The sequence below is a fragment of the Corvus moneduloides genome, chromosome Z (assembly GCF_009650955.1).
Source record: "Corvus moneduloides isolate bCorMon1 chromosome Z, bCorMon1.pri, whole genome shotgun sequence".
Lineage (NCBI taxonomy): Eukaryota > Metazoa > Chordata > Aves > Passeriformes > Corvidae > Corvus > Corvus moneduloides.
In genome coordinates this window covers 21,894,135-21,915,224 of record NC_045511.1, presented here as the reverse complement: position 1 = coordinate 21,915,224, position 21,090 = coordinate 21,894,135, and the positions used below count along the sequence as shown (strand labels likewise).

The window sequence follows — 21,090 nt, the reverse complement described above, 5'->3', positions numbered from 1 at the left end:
CCCTCCCCTGCCGTGTAGCCCTGGGAGAGGGGCCCTGAGGGCACAGACACGGGGTTTCCCTGCCCCTGCTCAGCCTCGTTCCCATTGGTTGGTTTGTGTTCCCTGCGCGGGCAGAAGGACCCTTGGTCCCGTGACTGGAACAGTTCCTCGGCAGAGCTCCGGCCATGCGGCTGGAGAAATAAACATCTCTGAAACATCTAGCAAGAATCTGTCTGTCCATATATATTTCCTTTCCACGGGACTCCTGGTTTGATATATGCGTGTTGCAGGATCCCCACTGCAACACCCACCCTTTCTTCTTCCCTTGCCCTGATGGTAGGGCTGTGAGTCTCACCCAGGGCACGGCTGCTTCCAAGGAAATAATCCGTTCTCACAAGCCTGTATGTTGTAGGAGATGAATGTGTTAGGCCTTAACATAGAGCAGAATATTATAATTGTTCCAACAAGAAACTTCCAGCCTATAAATCCCAGCGATTACTACTTTCTTGCCAAGTATTTCTTAATAGAAGTGGAAGATGCTTTACATAGCATGGGTTGCTGATCAACAAGAGAAAGAGGACTGGTAGCATCAAGAAATGAAGCACCAGACGGTAGAAACAACTGGAAATTAATAGTCAGTGCAATGGATAGAGGGAGAGTTACCCTGGCTGTGGGTGGTTATGGAATTTTGCAAGCAGTACTGTGGAGCGACATTTTCATGCACAAGCACAAACAGGTATAAATCCCTTTGCAGTAGAGATGCATATTTGGGGGTAGGCAAAAGAAAAAAAAAAAGTCATATCTGTCGAATAGCTCAGTTTCTGCCAAGGGAAAATGCCCTAAACATGATTTAATTTGCACAAGTGAATTAAGTTTGCTTGGCTGCAGTAAGAAACCATCTCTGGCTGACAGTTTGTCGTCACCTCTGACTTTTTTGTTTTCTCCAAAGATGGGAAGTCTCTACCTGATTTCTGGCTGAGTAGTTCTGCAGAGCAGAGATTTTTGGATGATAGAGCAACAGAGCTGTCAGCACTTGGATGAAATGAAGGAAGTAGGGAAAAGCAATGTCAGGTGCAGGATGGGGTGTGCAGGGAGAGAAAGACTCCAGACCATCCTAAGCTGCACAGGTCAAGGAGGCCTCTGTCCCTCTGCTTTTGCCTTTTGCAATTCAGTGTACAGCACAGTTTAATTTGCAGGTGCTGGGATGTGCTGAACAGCCCCAACACCTGTGCATTTTGGGTGGTGGTGCAGTTGGATTTTTTTGGAAGGGCTTCTGCACTCACTTGGTGCTTCAACCCTGATGTGCTGTGTGAAGATGCACATTTTGGGAGCAGGGATTTGGGTCTGCGTCAACTCTCTATGCAAAACGCTGCCCCTGGAGATGGATGTGAGGATGCAGTTCCATGAGACCTTAGGCTATTAAATGCCTTGAGGTAACTGAGTGCACTAAACAGCTGCTGAGTGAGACGTCAGATACCCAAACTCACTGCCAGGTAAAATGCAAGTGGAAGAAACCTTTGCTTCCCACAGAGCCATCCCAGGTCTTTTTATCCCACCACTGGGATGTGTGAATTCCAGCTGTGGCAACAGCTGTAGGAGCTTGTAAAAGACCCCCTGAGAACTGTAAAATCAACTGCAATCAAGGGCTTGTTTCCTGTTTGAACTCCTTCCTTCTCCCAAATTAAAACTGATGTGGAGGAAGAGGGAGTGAGGGAGCAGCATTCAGTAAACAGGTCTCCCTCTCAGAGTGGTGGTATTTCTGTGACCCTGGAAAATGTGATCTACAAAGAACCGAAATCATTCTACAGTGCTGGGCAATATGTCTGTCATTGCAGACTGGAGATGTCTGGCATGGACAGCCAGAGCACAGACCAACTCCCCAGCAGCTGGATATTTTAAGGAATTTTCTTATTTGGACAAGTTTGAGAGTTTTGGGTTTTTCAGCTTGTAGAGAGGCCCTGTGTTGCTGGAGTGCCCCTCTGGAACACAGAGCCCTTCCTGGTATTTTCTGGTGCCTGCTGGGCTGCTGGCTGGCTCCCTGTGCCAGCAGCCTAGGGGCTAGGATGGGACGCACACTCTCCCTGTGTCTGATGATTGCAGGCTCCTACCTGCACTGAATACTGGCAGGTATGGGAAGAAGAGATGTTGTGTTGCAGAAAAAAAGACTATTTTTATTTTAAGCTTACAGCAGTGTTGAACAGGGAGTAGGGCCCAGGCTCTGCTGCAAAGCAGCACTGGTTTCTTGAGAGTAGATAAGAGCAAGGAAATCTGTTCATCAGGCTTTAACCCACCATGCTTTGCCTGGCCTGTGCAATGCTGCAGCCACTTCTCCCCATTACTGTTTGGAAGCACAGCACTGGGTTTTCCAGGTCTGCAGCTTTGGGCGTCCTCCCTGCTGTCACCACCTCCTGTTGTGGTCTCCACCTGTGCTGCTCTTCCCGTCTGCTCTTCATCCCTGTGGTATGTGAGGAGGTGGTTGTGTCTCAAAAAAGACCAGATGATGGAAACCGATTTTAGACTGGATATCAGGAAAAACATCATTGTGGAAAGGGCTGTCAAACACTGACAGGCTGCCCGAGGCAGTGATGGAGCCCCTGTCCTTGGGGGGATTTAAAATCCGTGTGGATGTGGCCCATGGGAGCATGGGTTAGTGTCAGGTTCAGCAGTGCTTGGGGAATGGTTGGTCTTGAGGATCTTAGAGGGCTCTTCCAGTCTAAAGGATTCTGTGATTCTATGAATCAGGAGGGAAACTTCATGCTCCAGCAGCTAGGATGCTCCAGTGCAGGTTCTCTGCTACAAACAATGTCCATGGGAAAAGCAAATCCCTTCCCTCCATGTTCCCTCCTGCAACTTTGCTAATTGTTCATGAAGAGTCACTAAGTGGTAAGTCATCCTGGAACCACCAATACCCAAGCCAGCACATCCAAAGGACTTGCCCCAGCTTTTCCTGTATGAGTTCTGTGACTGATCTTGTCAACAGAAGCACTGAAGTCTACAGAAGAGCAAAGATGCATTTTTTTTTATTTTATGGGGTATGAAGCAAACACAAGAGTAAGAAAAATTATATTTGGAGCAATAAGGTAAGCATTTTTCTTGGAACCACATAGTGCATATACTATTTTTTAGACCGAGCACCAGTTATAACAGAATTGTCTTTGTTCACTGGCGAGCTCTCTTACGGATCCTTCACTTTGCTTAATCTGTTCTGCTTTTTAATTTTTGAAGGCAAATTTTTAGGAGGTTGGTTCTTTCATGTGCTATGGCTAGGCCAGGTGTTGGTTTGTACAGGAACATTTATTTAACACTATTTAAGGTGGAGGTGAGGTGGGTTGAGTGGCAGCTCTAACTACAGAAGAGGCTTTTTTTTTTCTCCTTTAATGGTCATATTTATTTTATGTTAGATCTCTGGGAGCTGTCTCAAAATTATTAGTCCCACTGAAAACTATACATTTTATCTCTCTTAATGAAAATTTTTATAGAACTCTATAGGTATCAGGCTGCTGGACTACCACTGATAGCTTCAGTTAGTGCTTTTATTGTCTGCTGCTCCCTTGCAGGAGACACTTGATTTGTCTTGCCTGTTTTCAAGAATTATTAGTACTGGCTATAGTTACTCAAATTCTTTGATTAGCTAGAGACTTAAAAAAGCTGTTTATACTCTATTTTTTATGGAAGGCTTCAACTCTAGAAATTGCTTTACTAATTGATTTCAGGATGGATTTTCTTGTGGCTGAGGAATTAATGCTTGCAGTGGCACTTACATGACAAATCCTTTCCAATAGCCATATTGTGCCTGGGCTTCACTTTTGTTTTTAGGAAAACAAATGTGTTGGGCATAACTAACTGCAGTTGGGGTTTTTCTTCACATATATGACTCTAGCATTATTTTGCAGTAGTTTTTGCAGTAACTTTCTATTGCTGCTATTCAAATATTTCTCTAACGCTGGACTGTGCATGAGCTAAATTAAACTGCATGAATAGGCTCTTCTAGTTTCTATGTGCTTCATATTTCATTGACTGCTGTAGAAGGTCTTCAGGCAGTTGTGTGTTACCTCTTGTGTTGTTCTGCCTTTCTTTGGCTCTCTACAGCAGCAGCAACAGGGGGATGTCCCTGATCTTGCAGTTTGTAGTGACCATGAGAGACTGTTTCACTTGCTAGCGTTGGTTTGCTAAAGTCATGGCTCAAAGGGTGTCTTGGCAGACAGAGGAGGAAGTAGGACCTAAATTTTTCCAGAGTTCCTGGAATGGCCTCACCTGTTTAACAGAAACCAATCTGAACATAAACAACACCATGTTTTTTGTCTCCCAGGATGAATTCAATCTTGGATGCTGCTCCTAGGGGACATTTAGAGGGGCAGGCAGATGCTGCTGCTGCTGGATTTTTGGTGATAAAGGCACAAATAATTCCATGAGCAGCACACAGGCTCACCTTTTAAAAAAGTGGGGTTTGGAGCTGGGATCCCGCCTGCTCAAAAATGCTCACATGCATCTGCAAAACAGCCCTACATCACGAGGCAGAGAGGACAGTGTCTGAGTGTTTGTGGTTGCACAGTCCCTTTGGATTTTAAATCTTCACATCCCTTGGGTCTGTGATTTCAAACTGACGACATACAACAACTTTAGATTGAGGAAGCCTTTCCGTCAGGCTTCCTTCACAGAGGTTTTGGAAAAGGTTCCTGATAAAATCCTCCTTGGAGCAGTTGGAACTTCCCTGTTGTAAGGGCTTGGAGGAAGCATAAAGTGGCAGTGGAAACCTTTCACTTGTTAATTTCTCATGGTTGAATGGAAAGTATCTGCCCCTCTAGGAAAGGGAGAGAAAAAACTGCCACCAGCAGTAAACATTTATCCCATTCTTTACATGAAGTTTTCCTGTTTCCCACTGGATGTGTGTAGGGATTCAGACTTGCTATCCTGCAATCAGCAGGAGAGAGAAATCTTCTATTTGTAAGACAGAAAATTATTCAAGGAGAAGAAGAATGTTTGATCGCTGCTAGCTAGTCACTCTTCTAGTCTGATTAAAGCATATGTATTCATTGCCTTGGCACTTAATGAGGAGCCAGGAGATGGCACTGAAAGTGCTACAGGATGTGCTCTGTAAGAGTATTTACCTGTGCGTGTTGTAGCTGTAAAGTGGTATTAAAAGGGTTAGATACTGATGGCACACAAGAAAGGAAGAGAACAGTCTGTTTATTTCACTTTCAAATACACATTTTCTTAATTTGAAGTGCAGCTCTTGACTTAGTTCTTACATTATTTATTATTATTAGACACCAATGCCTTCTCAGCATATTTATTTTGTTAAATTACACCTCTGAAATTAAATGCCTCTCATCAGCTTTAATGTTCTTCTGCCTATTCTTATAATTATCATTGATAAGAGGTGACTTTCAAGTTAACAGCCAGTGGATTGATAAGGCAGCTGTTATTATGTTACCTGAGTGCTTTTTGGAAAGCTTAGCTCAAGGGCAAACCATGATTTCTCCAGTGTGGAATGCTGAATCCCCAGCCTGCAGATGGCTGGCAAAAGTGGTCTTTGTGGCTGTGCTGTGCCTGGGTGACGTTTGACAAGCTGCCCCCAAATTGCACAGTTGTGTGTACCTGAAATCAGTGAGCGTGGCGGCTCTTGGGGGTGCACAGGGGGGTGCCCCCAGTGCTTATTTTTGAGCTGTCAGAAGGTTTCTGCTCCTTTCGCTTCTGCTCTTCCCTCCTGCTCTCCGAGGCCCTTCTCTTCATCTTCAGGTAGTAGATCCGGTTGGCTTCTGGGTGGGTGACTTTGCAGAGGGGCATTCTGTAGATGGCCGGGTTTTCTAAGCTGATCAGCAGGAAGAGGAGCGCAGAGAGGCAGAAAGGCCAGGTGCAGACTGGCAGCCCGAGCTGGGAGGGGACAGAACAGACACAGGGGTGCACTTTGGTACCACTTTTTGGTCTCTCTGCTTACATCTGCCTGCGGCTAAATTCTTGCGTTTGGAACGCTGGGAGGGTCTGTGTTTTCCCTGAAGGCACAGTGGCTACCACATGTCAGTTCAGCTGCCCACACAGAGGTCTGTAGCTCACCTGGGGTGTGTTGGGGCTGCACAAAGCATCTGACACTGCAGACCTCAGCCCTGTAAGAGGTGCAGCTTCAATTTTGGTGCTGAATGGAACCTGGCACCAATGCTGAAGCAACTGAATCAGGCTTCAGAGCTCTGGTGACTGCAATGAAAGCCAAGACACCCAGCTCACACGCAGACACTTGAATTCTCTAATAAAAGAGCCAAATTCTACCCTCTCTGCTCTGTGAAATGTCATGTATTGAGGGTATTATTCATGAATATTCACTCTGCCCAATGATTATATGTCACTGGCATCACATCCAACCCTCAGCCCTCTCTGTTCCCCCACCTCTTGATCTGAATTGAGGTCTGCCAAAAGCAAGATCGCAGGGATAAAAAGTGGATGTCCTTCCTGATGCCTCCCAAAAGCAGGTGTGCTTAAAGCAGCCCATATGCAGGGACCTACACGGTACTGAGAGGGTGCCAGATGAAAACATTTAGTGCATGGAGCTGCTAGTTCTAATCCTTTTTTTCTTTTAAGTTAGAAAATCAATTTAATTATAATATGGTTTTGTTTTAATCTCTCAGATCTTAAAGAAGAAACAAAGCCTGGCATTTCTGTCTTCACTCCTTTCTTGATTTGTCCAAATATAATAACTTTGTACTTAAGAGAACAGTCTCCCCCTCATTTTAGTTCTCATACCCAGTTCAAACTTCAGTAATATCTGTGGGCAGGGTTGGAGAAAGACTTTGAAAGAAGAAAATGAAAATTTAGATCATTTGGAATTGCTGAAAGATAATTTTCAACTAAGTATTTAATCTCAAACCATATGCTGTTGCTGTAACTCACATATACATGCACAACCCTGTTGCGGATAATATGCTCCAAGGGTCTTTGAAATCTTATTATCAGATATAAAGTCTTGAGGGACACAATTGAGAGTTTGCACAGCTGGCTGCAGCATTCTCATTTCAGTGTTGTCAAAGATGACATGAAGAATTTTGAGGCATTTCCTTAACATTATATCGGAATGAATCAAAATGCAGTTAAAACAAATAAATAAAAGAAACCAAGTAAAACACAAAACCCCATACTTACCACAGAGAGGGCATTAGCAAGAGCTGCTCCGGAGTAGGCACAAAATAAAGCTGAAAAGAGAAGACCAAAGAGAGCTCAGGATGAAAAAAATGTTGCTCAATTCTCCGAAGAAAATATAAAAAATAGCTACATTGTCCAAATGCACAGCAAAATATCCTCCCAGCTACCTGGTGTGAGGGTCACTGCTAGAATTCAACAATTAGTTGAAATGTCCCAAGAGAAAATGGCCTCAAGATGCACCAGGGGAGGTTTATGTTGAATATTAGGGAAAAATTTATTCACACAAAGGGTTGTCCAGGCCTGGCTGGACCTGCCCAGGGCAGTGGTGAAGTTCCCATCTTTGGAGGGCTTAGCAGCTGTGTGGACGTGGCACCTGGGGACATAGGTTAGTGGTGGCCTTGGCAGGGCTGGAGGCATGGTTGGACTTGATGATTTTAGAGGTATTTTCCAACCCAAATGATTCTGTGGCTACATTTCACCCTCTCTGCTCTGTAGAGATGGGTGGGGAATGAAGAACATGGTTTTGTCAAGAGCAAGTGATGGTGGCATTTCTCTAATCTTTAATTTCTATTTCTATTATTTGGCATGACCTGACCCACATGCAGTGGGAATTGCAGAAATTCTTCAGTAGAACTGGACTTTCAGAAATTCTCTGTCCTATGGCTTCACACCACAGCCAGTTAGCAGGGGGACTCCTTGCCCCTGGATGCCAGGGATGGCTGAACAGGAGGCGAGGTCAGGTACCCAAAGACTAAGTCAGAGAAGGAAAAGCTACTGAGAAATCCAGAAACTGTCCTCAGGACACTGAGATAAAGATAACTGGAGCCTGGGTAAATCTTCACAGGAATGTCTTAAATGGCAAATTTCTTCTCTTAAACTCTTCCCATAGTGCCTGGTTTGGGCTCCTGTTGGAGGTGGGGTTGTCAGGTGGGTGGATTTTAAACTGGCCTGATGCAACAGCTCCCTTCTTATGACCCACTTCCTCCAGTGATACATATAATTATGAAAAGGCTGCTTCTGTGAAACTGTTGAGTTGCTAATTTGTTAAACATGCTCATGGATTAGCTTGTGTTCATCTCACAATCAGTGCTTCCACCCTTTCTAGATGTTTCCATGCTATCAGGCTCTAACACTCTTCTCTCTGTACTCGCACAGTCAAGCCCAACGCTGATGCCACCAGAGAAACAACTCTTGCACAGTACCTGCTCTTGGGATAGACAGAGCGATGGTTGACTCTAAACCTGCACTCCTCATAAGCTGCCTGGCTGCACAAATTTTTGCCTTCCCTTTATGTAAGGGATACTCACCACAGGCAAGTGACAGCAAATGGGTCTGCCAGGTCAGGGCGTAGAACATGCCCCCGACGGCGATGCAGGCCAGGGTGCAGTTGTAGTTGTGTAAGCCAAGGTAGATGCTGTCAAACGGGGATGCAATGCTCAGGGCTGCGAGACAAAGGGCAAGGCTGTGAGGTCAGGCGTGAGAGGTACCTGCAGGAGGAGTCTGTCATCTCTTCCTCATAACATCAATGGGTTTATCTGTGCTCACACATGCACATGAGCACAGGAGGTTGAAGGAGGCTCATTATTTTGGAGCTCTGATAATGTCCCTGCAGTGGAATTTGGCCCAGTCTCAAAGGTTTCATTCAGACAAAACTTTCTGTGTATTCACCGAGTGTGATGTATCCACACACACAGGTGGAGGATCCACCCAGAATCCAGGCAGGACCTGGGTGTCCTCCTTGCAGAAAGCTGTGCTCACACACTTGTTTAAACCTCATACATACCCTGATTTTGAATATCAGAGGCACAACTTCATGCCTTTGTGGGAACAAGCAGAGTTTTCCATCTCTTCCTAGTGACCTTTGTGAGGTATGGTCTAGTTACTGGAGGTGGTCACTTCATCTGTGCAGTGGAAATTCTCCACGGGGATGGGAGCTGAGGGTCTGCTTCAAATCTGACCTCTCAGAAACTTCTGCAGGATTTCTTATGGGATTCAGGAGTAACAGTGAAAAGGAGAGTTCAACATGTAGTGCACCGGCCACCTTCCTGACAGTTGTAAGATTAATGCATTTCCTGCTATATTGTCCTCATCTGTTCTCTGTTTTATTACCATGCTTGTCCCCAGAAACTTCCCCCTGACCTTTCCCTTCTAGACTGAATGTCACACCTCTACAAGACCTGCCATATGCTCTTAGTCATACAAATTGTGGACAGTCTTGTTTAAAAACACAAATACAAGACAGCTCACATCTTGTAAAGAGTGCTTCAGAGCACAGAGCACTTGTTGGATCACTGCCTTTTCCAAGGAGTCAGACTACACTTATTCCATCATCTGTTCTTATTAAAATCAGCCACTTAAGTGGCATTAATGTTTTCCAACCTCTAGGGTCTGATTCAAGTCTCTTAATATTGTTTCTCTCTGGTTAGTGGAGAGACAGGATATTTTTAGTGGCCTTCATTTAGGTATTTTGAGAAATCCACAGCAGGATTGAGCAAACTGCATCCCAGAAAAGTCTTTCTTTTCCTCGGCTGATTAGTTCTGAGGCAGACCTTTGCTTGTGGTGGTAATTTAAACAATTGTGGTGGCAAGAGATCACTTCTGAAACTCTTTCTCTATGTTTTCCTGTGATCTCTATGGGATTCATCACACCCAGTGGCTGAAGGGTTAAGCAAGGTGGAACAAGCCACTTTCCTGAGAGACAAATCTAATAACAAATGCAAAGTTTAAAGAAAACCTGCTTCTGTTCTTGCCTTCACTGTGCTGCGTGACCTTTAGAAAGAGCTTTCAAATTTAGAGTGTTTGAAAAATGACAGTCTTGTCCCAGCTACTGCCAAGACTGTAAAGTCTGAGCAGAATCTGGCTTGGCTCAAGATACCTTAGCTGCAAAAATGATTTGGTCAGTATTTCTTACCTGCAAACATCCCCACAGCTGATCCAATTGCAGCATGTAAACAAATCAGTGGGGAGGAGATGAGCAGAGCCACAAGGAAAATGCCTCCAGTCCAGGGGTTTCCACAACCATACACTTGACCAACACCAACTGGGATGGATTGTAAGAGCTGCAGCAGGTGGCAGAAAAGGGCTTGTTATTGTCTGTCTGTGCCCTGAGGGACACAGCAGTTTTTTGTCCAGGCTATTGGCTGAAAAGGGAAGGAAGGAACCCTGGCTCTGAGTTGGACTCTGGGTAAGTCATAGAGTTATAGAATGGTTTAGGTTAGAAGGGACCTTAGAGATCATCTCATTCCACCCCCTGCCATGGGCAGGGACACCTTCCACTAGACCAGGTGCCTCCAAGCTCCCTCCAACCTGGGCTTGGACACTTCCAGGGATCCAGGGGCAGCCACAGCTTTTCTGGGAAACCTGTGCCAGGGCCTCACCACCCCCAGAGGGAAGAGTTTTTTCCTAATATCTAATCTAAACTTACTCTCTTTGAAATTGAAGCCAATTCTCCTTGGAGGGAATGGCTTCAAATGTCCCTCCAGGCTCTTGTAAATAGTCTCCCTCCATCTTTCCTATACAATCTCTCCTGGTATTGGAAGGCCTTAGTCAGGTCACTCCAAAGCCTTCTCTTTTTCCAGGCAGAATAAACCCAATTCCCTCAGCCTTTTCTTATACAAGATATGCTCCAGCCCTCTGATCACCTTGGTGCCTCCTCTGGGTTGGCTGCAGCAGCTCCAGGTCCTTGTGCTGTTGTTCCCCAGGGCTGGGGCAGCTCTGCAGGTGGGGTCTCACCTGAGCGGGGCAGAGGGGCAGAATCCCCCCTGCCCTGCTGCCCACGCTGGGGATCAGCCCAGGGCACGGGGGGTTCAGGGGCAGGGCAGGTCCAGCTCTCCCCCACGGCACCCCCAGGTCCTTCTCCTGGGGCTGCTCCCTCTGCTTATCCCAGCCTGGATTGATCCTGGGTGTTACCCTGACCCAGGTGCAGCTCCAGCACTTGGCCTTGTTAAACCTCAGAGGTTCCCATGGGCCACTTCCCCAGCCTGTCCAGGTCCCTCTGGATGTCACCTCATCCTCCAGGTGTCAGCTGCACCTCTCAGCCTGGTGTCATCTGCAAATTTGCTGAGGGTGCCCTTGATGCCTTTGTGTCATTAATGAAGATATTCAATAACACTGGTGCCCATATGGAGCCCTGAGGGGCACCACCTGTCCCTGATGTCCACTGGGACTCTGAGCCACTGACCACAACCCTCTGGATCAGTTACCCTTGCTCTCCTTTGGGAAGGTGACCCTCCAGAGAGCTAGACCTAGACATGAGGGGACTGGGTATAAATGAGTTTCTGGCACTTTGAAATCCTGATGTTTCCTCTGAATTTTCATATTGCCACTGACTGTGCTGCTGATGCTTCTTCAACCATATCTGGACAGCAGGAGGGCATATCCAGATGTGTTCTGGATGTATACTCAAGACTCGTTTTGGGACAACCCAAGTTTGATTGGAATGAGAGGCTAAGGTTTTCTGTTCCCTAAGGCTCCACCAACTTTTCTGCTGGATCAGCAAGGGATTCTGTGGCACTGCTCTCTTTGCACAGAACCAAGCCATGTATTTCTGTGAGTTGCTCCTGACACCTTCTGACCCACGGGAAAGTGTCATCCAGAGGTGAACGCCTTCCTGCTCACTTTTTCAGTGAAATACCATAAACTTGTAGGTGTGAAGCTTACCAGTGGCACGTTGATGGCAGACCAGGTGATATTGGGCACTGCAGCTACAGGCTTGATGAGGGTTGTGGGGAAGAAGGGGTTGTAGTGTCCTGTGGCTGCCAGGTACAGGGTCACCACAATGTTGAAGGGCAGAGTGAGAACAGGAAGGTCCCATTTGCTGAAGATGGATCCCAGAGCACTGGACAGGACTGGGCTGAGAACAGGAGAAGAAATACAATTGTAATTTGTTCATCTCAATTTATAGTGGTGAAACATGGTCACAAAATGGTAATTTTGGCAATTAAAAGCCAATACTGTTCCTTTTAGCAACTCCAGGTGGTGAATCCCTTAATATGCGTCAAACAAAGCGTTATAGAAAGCTGTTCATCTTTCTGAAAAAAATACTCTCACATCCATGCATGCATCCAATACAATGTTTGAGCATGGACAGAGACAGGCAATCTGACTTCCTATTCAGCTGAAAATTTGAACAAGAAACAGAAAAGGAGATTTTGGGAATGTCACATGAAGAACTGTGGAGAACTTTAGATGGTCTAAAAAAGCTGCTGTCTTGAGGAGGCAAGAGGGAGTTGGAAATTACCCAATTTGCCTTTTTTGTTTGTTTGTTTGTTTGTTTTGTTTTTTTTTTTAAACAGTTTGAAAGGTATGAGGGGATGGCTCTGGAAGAGAAATAGAGCAGAAGAGGTGATCAAAGGGGATGGAAAATCTTCCATTAAGAAGGGTGGAAATATTTACTATGTTAGACACTAATTTTGGGGACTATGAGGCCCAACAGAGTATAAGATGGAGCCACCACTGTAGCAGAGCTGGGAAAGGTGTTGGTACCAAACATCACTCAGACCTTGACTGATGTCATTTTGTGCTGCCCAGGTACCATCCAAAATCATACAGCATTTCCTGAAAACTGAGACTTGTTTTTAAAAAGCTTGATTGAATATTTTTAGCATCTAAAGTACTTGGGGTGACACTCAACCTAGAGTCAGAACACAAAAACCATGTAAACCTTGAAATACCATGACCTTTTCCAAAGTTCTTGTCTGTAGAACCTGGGGTAGAAACTTTGCCTGACCTTCTTGGGGCATTTCCACACTGCCTGATTTCCACTTGAAGTGTGTGTCCTACATGGAGGACTTTATGGGAGCATGTTGGCAAGGTGATATCTGATTTTCTTGGGGCCCAGAAAGCTCAAGGAAGAGAAGAACTGGCCAGTCCTTGGTGGAAATGGCCTGTGTTCTTCTTCCAGCTGAGCTCTTCCAAAAGAGGTGAGCTAAATAGCTCTTACGGTCAGCTCCAAGTGGCAGTGAACATTACAGTTTATAAAAAATCAATTTAAAGACTTTAATTTTTCAAGGAGCTGCATGTGAGCCCTAGAAGGTCATTAAGCTGGTTATAATAAAAAAACACCCCACCCAAATTATTTGACATTTCAAAAGCAACATCTTGTGTCCTGCTGTATAGATACTATCAGTGGGAAAAATGCTTTGTTCTCCCTGTGTAATCTCAGATGAAGCCTATTCTTTTTTTGACAAGTTTGGTTCCCAATGGGGTTTACAGATTTCCTTGCTTGCAGCTGCAGGGAAAAAAAAAAATCAGTACTTCAGTGAAAATGGTGTCCTAATTTCTGTGCTGAAATACAAAGCTTCTGTCACACATCTTGTCAGGAAAAAAGGAAACAGTTAAATAAATGCTGACTTCTAAAGCTGAAATTCAAAGTATCAGTTAAAAAATCACTGAAGTGTCTGATTTTAAAATATTTCAGCTCTACCCTCAAGTCTTGTGAACTAAACAATGAAGAAAATTTTAAACAAAAAGCCTCAAGGAATTCTGGCAGATAAGACAATCCAAACATTCTCGCAACGTGTCCTGGGTTTTGAGAGATTGTTACAAGATGACCTTTGCTGAGAATGACTAAAGAAATGAAATATAAAACAAATCTGATCTTAAAAGCAGTGAAAATCCAATAATGGCTTGCATCTTACTGCTTACAGTGATTAAAATGTTACTATTAAATTAATTTCAGTTAAGGCTGTTAAATAGATTCTGCAGTGCTGTTCTGATCCATATTTAAAAATGGCAAAATTTAATCCTGGAAGGACATAGCCTGTCCTTTGGAGCTACTTGGAGGAATTAAATTTGCTCATGACCGGTTGCATATCTGAGAAGGGGAATATTGAATTCAGGATGAGCACAGGGTTGATTTAGGGCCTGGATGAGGAAGAAGCATTGTGGTGTTGGGTGCAATGACCTCCAACCCGTGTATGTCGTGCTTCTGAGGGCCATTTTCAGAGGACTGGGGTGGGGCTGCTTTGCCTGTTTGCTATAATCAGTGTTTCTGTGCCCTCAACTCCTACCACAGCCCCCAAGAGTTCTGTGTGTTGACGAACACAACTCTCCAGTGCCATCAAGCCTGGAGTTACTGGTGTAGGGCAGAGGGGGCCTCAGTGTGTCTGAGCTGTTTGTAGCCAGACCCATCCTTTGAGAACTAGGAGGAGCAGTGGCACTTACCAGGCCATTGATATCACTGCCACAGGGGAGAGAAGCCACCAGTAGTAATCCCCTTTGTCAGAGTAGACGGCCATGAGCAGCCCCACCAGGATCCCGTTGTAGCCGTGCAGCCCAGCTGCGATGGATGACCTGTGATGGAAGCAATTGCAAGGTAGAAAGCTCTGCTGAGGGTGGCCCATCACTGGGACCCACTGAAATGCAATTTTAAGTGTCCTGCCCCTGGTGAAGGGATGAAAAAACAGTGCAATTACTGATGTACTGCCTTGCAGTGGTGTGTGGAAGGGGAAAATTTGGGGACTGCTGGATGATGATGGTCTAGGGGCGTCCTTGTGGCTCAAAGGACCTGCACGGTTGTGACAATGGCTATCAAAGAGAGAGAACTGTCTGTTTTCAGGAAGACAGACAGACACAGGGACAGGCCAGCTCTTCTTGAGCCACAGCTCTGCCCTCACCTGAGTCTTCTAACAAGAATCAGTGACCCATCAGTGGGCTCCAGATATCACAGCCATCAATTTTTGTTAAGTGCACGAAGACACATGGTGCCACCTACCTGTCCTGACTGAGGGCCAGCGCAGTTAAGGTGGACACAGTGGTTCCAGTGCAGCCTGTGAGCATCCACCAGGGGTTCTGGACGAAAAGTCCCACTAAAATGATCAGCCCGCTGAAAGGGTTGTTGACAAACATCACCTGAGAGGTCCCTCGCAAGATCCAGTCCACCAGCTGAACCATTAAGGGCTTGTCTGGAGGACATCAAAGGAAAACACTGTTAAAAAGGCATCATTTTAGCAAAGAACAACCTCTGCAGCCCCTTTCTGGGCACAGAGCAGAGGTGATGTGTTAACAGTTCTATAAAACAAGGCTCTGATTAGTTGTTGTCTCATATTTTGTATCTGGCACTTGAGAATTAATAGGGATGGACTGGGCACTGCTGTAAAATTCATGGAGGGACAGAAAAACAGGTGATTTATTTGTGGTGGTCAGAGAACAGTCAAAGGATTACTTTCATGGTAGATCACTTTAGGTTCTGCTATAAATCTAATAAGGAGACAGATTCTTTTTGGTGTATAATTCAAATGCAGAGAAGAACTCTGAAACTACTTTGTACATATATAGGAAAATAAGAAAAGGAAAAAATTTTGCTGTTTTAGGAAGAAGATCAGCAACCCTGAACATGGAGGTATGGTGGATATAGGAGATGGGGTCAAAAGTGTCTAAGAAGTATTTCAGGAGCTAAAGAACCTAAATTAGGAAACAGTAATTATAGCTTGGACTGTACTCAGGGCAAAGAGGCATTTCCAGAGGACAAAGAGTTATTGCTCTTTAGAGAAGGTTATTGAACCTGGGCAGAGCAAACAGACACCAAGCACAGATACCTCAGGTGAGTGCAGGGGGAAGATGGGATGAGGCCACTGCAATAACTTTTTGAAGCTGGTTCTCCTTCTGCAAATTGACTTGAATTTTTCTTCTGCCTCTCCTCAGGGAAAACTGCAACCATTTCTGAACCACTGTCTGTTATTAAAGGATGGTACAAAGAGAATGGACGGGAAAGGGGAGCTGCTTGCATGTGCAAGATATTCAGATGTTCGTGCAATGTGCATATGCAACTTTTATCTTCTTCAAGATTTGAAATTAATTGTGTTAATTAGATTGTTCATTAGATGCAGCATAAGGTACGAGGGTTCTTTCTGAATATGGGCAATGACTTATTCCTAAGAACTCCTTCCAGGCAGCATTAAGGAGGAGGAACGAGGAGGAGGAGGATGAGGAAGGGGCTCCTTAGAGTAAAATGACCAGGCTTGTCTGAATTAATTTTATTTAGTATTTGGTGTTGAGGTATTATTATTTATATATTTATTAGTATTTGGTGCTGATGCAACAGGCATCAGCAATACACTTAGTTTCAGACACAAGTATTATCTGCAAAAACTCAAATATAACCAGAGGACAGTGGCCAAAGCTTTCCAGAACATGGAGTAAGAAAAGCTGTCTACAAAGCGCGGACGACTGGAGTAAAGAGAAAGGAGGAGATATTCTCCTGTGTCTGGGGATCACACTGGCCTGGAGCTGTACTGCTAACAACCCTAGCCTTGACAGAGGGCCCACAGCCTTACACAGCCTCTCAAACCCTCGCTGCCAGTAATTGGACTGTCTGCTCATGCATTGTTCCTGTCTGGACAGTGAACCTTTGAGATCAGTCTTGGCATCTGTTTTATGGCTTTGTAACACCCACAGTGCTTATTACTCCCCCAAGGCTGGGAACTCAAGAGTCTCTGCCTCTATCAGGAGGCAATTCCCCATCATCAGCCCACATGTGGATGAGAGGCAGTGGCTGATCCAAGGCAGTTACAGATGAGATTCATCCCCCACTTCTGATGTGTGATTCTGAGCATCGCCATGTGACGTGATAATAATGACATGTAACTGATTAAGTGTGAAAGACATCCTAGGGCTGTGCCAAATTTTGCATGCAGCCATGGTGATGACCAGAGGGTGTAGTGAGGTATTCTTTCTGAGAGTGAGATAATTAAAAGGCCAGAGTTTGCAATGAGCTTGGACCATGGTCTGCCTCAGGGGTTGAAACACGCTTCACTGGGAGTACTGTTGGAAATATGGATATCCCCAGCCAGAGACCTCCAAACACCTCCTTCTGCTTACTTTTCATCCACTCTCCATATTCCTTCATTTCTCCTGTGAGATACCCAAAGCCATGGTGGATCCAGTTTCCACCTCTCCACGGCAAGTCCTGGGCTCTTGGCATCTCTTTCTCGTAGAGCTCCCTCTCACTGTGATGTTCAGTCACAACGATCTCACCGAGGTCCATCCTCTTTTGGGTGATGGTAAAGGATGACTGTAAATCACAGAGACAAAGTCTTAGAAAAGCCTTTTGGGTTGGGGCCTGACAACCTTGTGAACCCAGTGATATGTTTTATCAAAGATGAGATGTTTATGGAGAAGGGATCTGACAGATCCACAGCTGGGAGTGGTGTGTGCTGCAGTGGTGATGGGGACCAGGCAGTACCCTGCTGCTGCCAAGGAGCTACAGGGGGAAAGAGGGATGTGGCATGGGTGCCTTGCAGCACCCCACCCTCACTCCAGCTCCTGATACAGCCCGTGGCAAGCTGCTGGTTGGACAAGGGACCTGACATCTGCCAAAAAACTGAGTAGTACCTGTGTGATGACCATGCTTGCCTGAGTGTACCTACAGTGGCAGGTGCTGAGAAGGGAGCCTGCTGATACCTGTCCAGCAGTGAGCTGGAGGGAAGCAATGCAAATTGCCAGGACAGCAGCAGAGAGTAGTGGACAAGAAAGTACAAGAGGAGAGGCTGAACTGTGTGTCCTTTTTAATGTTTTGAATTGGTGCTTTTGTATATCACCGGAAACCTGTGATGCTCCTCATTCCACATCTGCCTTTGATAGACCATCAAGAGCAGCCTGGGGTAGCATCAAAGCTTTGCACAGAAATCAGCATCCACATGTGGCTTTTGACAAAGGTAAGAACACTGGCTCAGGGCTGCGTGCTCCTTAGTTAGCAGGTGAATATTCAGCAGGAGTATGGGTTTATTAATCTTCCAATTATACTTGCAGGGCCTTGCTCATTAAAAAGTCTATTACCACATAAACCCTAAAGAGAAAATACACAAATACACTGCACTGCAGCCTGGTGAGATACACTGCAGGTCACACCATCAAAATTTCATCCCCGCTGCCTGAGGGAGCCTGGCATCAGCTGTGTGTTTTGCTCTGGTGATTTTGATATAGTGTGGCTGGGTTTCTTCTAGGTGTTGCCCCAAAGTGGGCTGTGCTGTGAAGGGCTTGCCCCCTGTTTAGTGGAATATAGGCACCATCTTCTGGTGGGAGCCTGTTTTTGGGTAGCTCAGACAGGCTGGTTCTCAGCGTTGGAGCCTGCAGCAGCAGCAGGAAGGGATGCTTGGCTGCAGGAAAGGCTGCTTTGCAGAGAGGGACACTGATGGGCAGATGGCAAAAGTATCAGTGGCCCTGGATGCTCTCAGAAGAAGGTCCTTGAGCACCAAAAGCTGCTTTCCCTCCGCCCCTGGTAGCACGATGCTGAGCGCAGCCCTGCACACGCGTTGCGCGGCGCCTGTTCCCCAATGCTCTGGCTCTCTCTGCCGGCAGCTCGTCCCCACGGCAGCGAGAGCCTTTGGGATGTCCTTCAGCATCGACGTCAGCCTGAGGAGGGCTGCACCGGCAAGAGAGGCTGTGTGGAACCGTATTAACAAAACCCAAGCATCACTCATTTGTTTGAGCCTAAGGGAGGAGGATTATAGAAGATAGAAAATGGTCTAAAACAACAGCAACAACTTGTGGTTATGCAAGGAATAGACACCTACAAACCTTGAATCAGATAATCAGGGAATGGTTTGGGTTGGAAGCAACCTAAAAGCCCATCTCATTCCACCCCCTACCATGGGCAGGTGTCCTTCCACTATCCCAGGTTGCTCCAACCTGGCCTTGGACACTTCCAGGGATGGGGAAGCCAGGGCTTCTCTGGGCAACCTTTGCCACAGTCTCACAGCCAAGACTTTCTTCGTTATATCTAACCTAAATCTCCCATGTTTTAGTTTAAAATCATTCCCCCTTGTCCTGTCCCTCCATGCCTTGTCCCCAGTCCCTCTGCAGCTCTCCTGGAGCCCCTTTAGGCCCTGCCAGGGGCTCTGAGCTCTCCCTGGAGCCTTCTCTTGTGCAGCTGAACACCCGCAGCTGTCCCAGGCTGGCTGCAGAGCAGAGGGGCTCCAGCCCTTGCCCAGGGGTGCTTCATGGCATTGTAAACAGGGAGGTTTTGAGGTTTTGAAAAGCTGTGCTCAGTGCAGGAACAAGCAAGGAGCAAAAGAAGAGAGAGGGAGTGGTTTTATTATCCCTCTTTATTCTTTTGATTGGTTATCTGATTCCGGCCAGAGCTGAGTCCAGTCCCTGTTTTCATTTTGAGGCAGCCTTGGTAACAGCCATTTTTTGGCTTTTCCTTGTGGCAAGCCAGGAAGACTTTGGTGTAGGGAACATTGATCTAGAGTTCCTCTTCTCCTCCTGTGTGTCCTCTAGGCTGAGGGAATTTGCAGTGGTTAGATATTGGGAATTTACATCCCCCTGAGGTAAGAAGTGCCCAGGTCCTACTGGAAAACCAGATATTTCTGCCTGGATGTATCCCATGAGCACTGGGGCTTTGTAAGGTAATTTCCTTGGGTGTAGCTCTGGGCACCTTCAGCTGGAAGTCAGGCCATCTCAGCCCATAGCTGCCAACAGAAAGCTCCTGGTATTCCCATGGACAGCCTGGGTGCTGCAGTGAGGGTACCCAATAATTTTTGGGAGGGACATGGGGTCTGAAATCAAGAGCAGAAGCAGGGAAGAGGCTCTAAAGCAGTGCCAGGCCAGCACCTGGCTGTCCTGAAGGGTGCTTTTCTCCAGAGGTTAATGGTCATATTTAGCAATTGATCTGGTAACAGAGATAACCCTCTGGTGAGCACTGTGCTGGAATCACCATCCCCAGAAGTGATCAAAAGCTGTGTGAATGTGGCACTTGGGCACGTGGGTTGGTGGTGGCCTTGGCAGTGCTGGGTTATTCTTGGACTTGCTGGTCTTAGATGGCTTTTCCGACCTAAACAAGTCTATGATTCTGTCTACTTTGTTTATTTGCTCATGTTCTCCCTGGAGTGTTTCCAAAGGATTTCAAGGGGTGAGGTGGGCTCAGAGAGCTGCACTGGATCCATGTAAAGGAGACTGGGACATCTCTTGTGGTCTTGAAGTCTTAGGGATGCCTCAAAAAAGAAGGGTGAGTGGTCCCTTTGCTGTGAACAGCAACCACCATGAGCTGTGCAGTACAGCTGTTAGCAGCAGGGAGAATTAATGCCAAGAGGTTGTGTCTAAGTCATCACAGCACATGAAAACTTATGCTCATTTTAAACCCCACCAGGAAAAATTACTTGTGGGTTTTACAAAGCAGAAACATGACTTCAGAGCTTCTAAACCCTGTACTTAACAGGACTGCACAGCTCAATTACCTCTGAAACTGAGATGTGGGACCTGTGTATTTTTAAAATTCTTGTCTTGCTCACATCATTTAACTGTCAGGGGTTAAGGGCAATATTGTCATATTAGACCCCTTTCCAGTCAATTCCTCTCTGGAGAGAGAAACTAGTCTCTCCAGAGAGTGATTGGTATCTTTTTTACCTAATATACCTAGATGAGCTGCGAAAAACGAAAGAAAAAAAAGGGTGTTCTGCCTCTCTTTTTCCACTGGCTGCAGAGGGAGCCTGGTGGCTGAGCTTTTAGAGGCCTGTTTGCAGGCAAGAAAAGTTCCAGCCTAAGAGATTTTGCCAAGGTCAACCTTGAAGTTTTTGGAAGTGGGATCTGTAGTCCCAGGCTAGTGCTTTTAAATCACTGAGCCATCTGTAACACCCTGTAATCTACATCAAGTTGGGCATCAAAGTTCTGGGACTAGGAAAGAAAGACCAACTAGACCCTTTTTATGATTCCTGTTTGCTTTCTTCTTATGGACTGGAGGGAACTCAATCTTGTCTTGAATGAAGCACACTCACCCTCCTCAGATGGGAAGGCAACTTGGGACATGGCTGGAGGAGAAGGCTGAAGAATTACCAAATTTGGGGTGAAAGAATTAGTGCCAAAAAAAAAAAAAAAAAAAAAAAAAAAAAAAAGATTTGGGGATGCTGAAAGCTTTTGTGGTGAATTGTGGGGCTTTACATAAGAACAGCCCGAGGGGCTGCAACAGCTGGGTAAGATCCTGGAGGGCTGTGATGGGCACAGTGATCCCTGCAGGATCACTTCATCCTGGAAAAACACCATTTC

The 21,090-nt window shown here is 45.9% G+C and overlaps 1 protein-coding gene across 1 annotated transcript; it reads right to left on the bottom strand.

Annotated features, from left to right (window-relative positions):
* Window positions 1–5,174: 5,174 nt before the first annotated feature.
* On the bottom strand, window positions 5,175–17,111 carry LOC116438418 (urea transporter 2-like). Its single transcript, XM_032097309.1, has 8 exons — window positions 16,930–17,111; window positions 14,825–15,014; window positions 14,275–14,403; window positions 11,770–11,962; window positions 10,022–10,169; window positions 8,418–8,552; window positions 7,111–7,160; window positions 5,175–5,853 (listed from the first exon to the last, which is right to left on the bottom strand). Exons 1-8 carry the CDS (start codon window positions 17,093–17,095, stop codon window positions 5,584–5,586), a joined length of 1,281 nt encoding a protein of 426 aa, XP_031953200.1. The 5' UTR covers window positions 17,096–17,111; the 3' UTR covers window positions 5,175–5,583.
* Window positions 17,112–21,090: the final 3,979 nt, after the last annotated feature.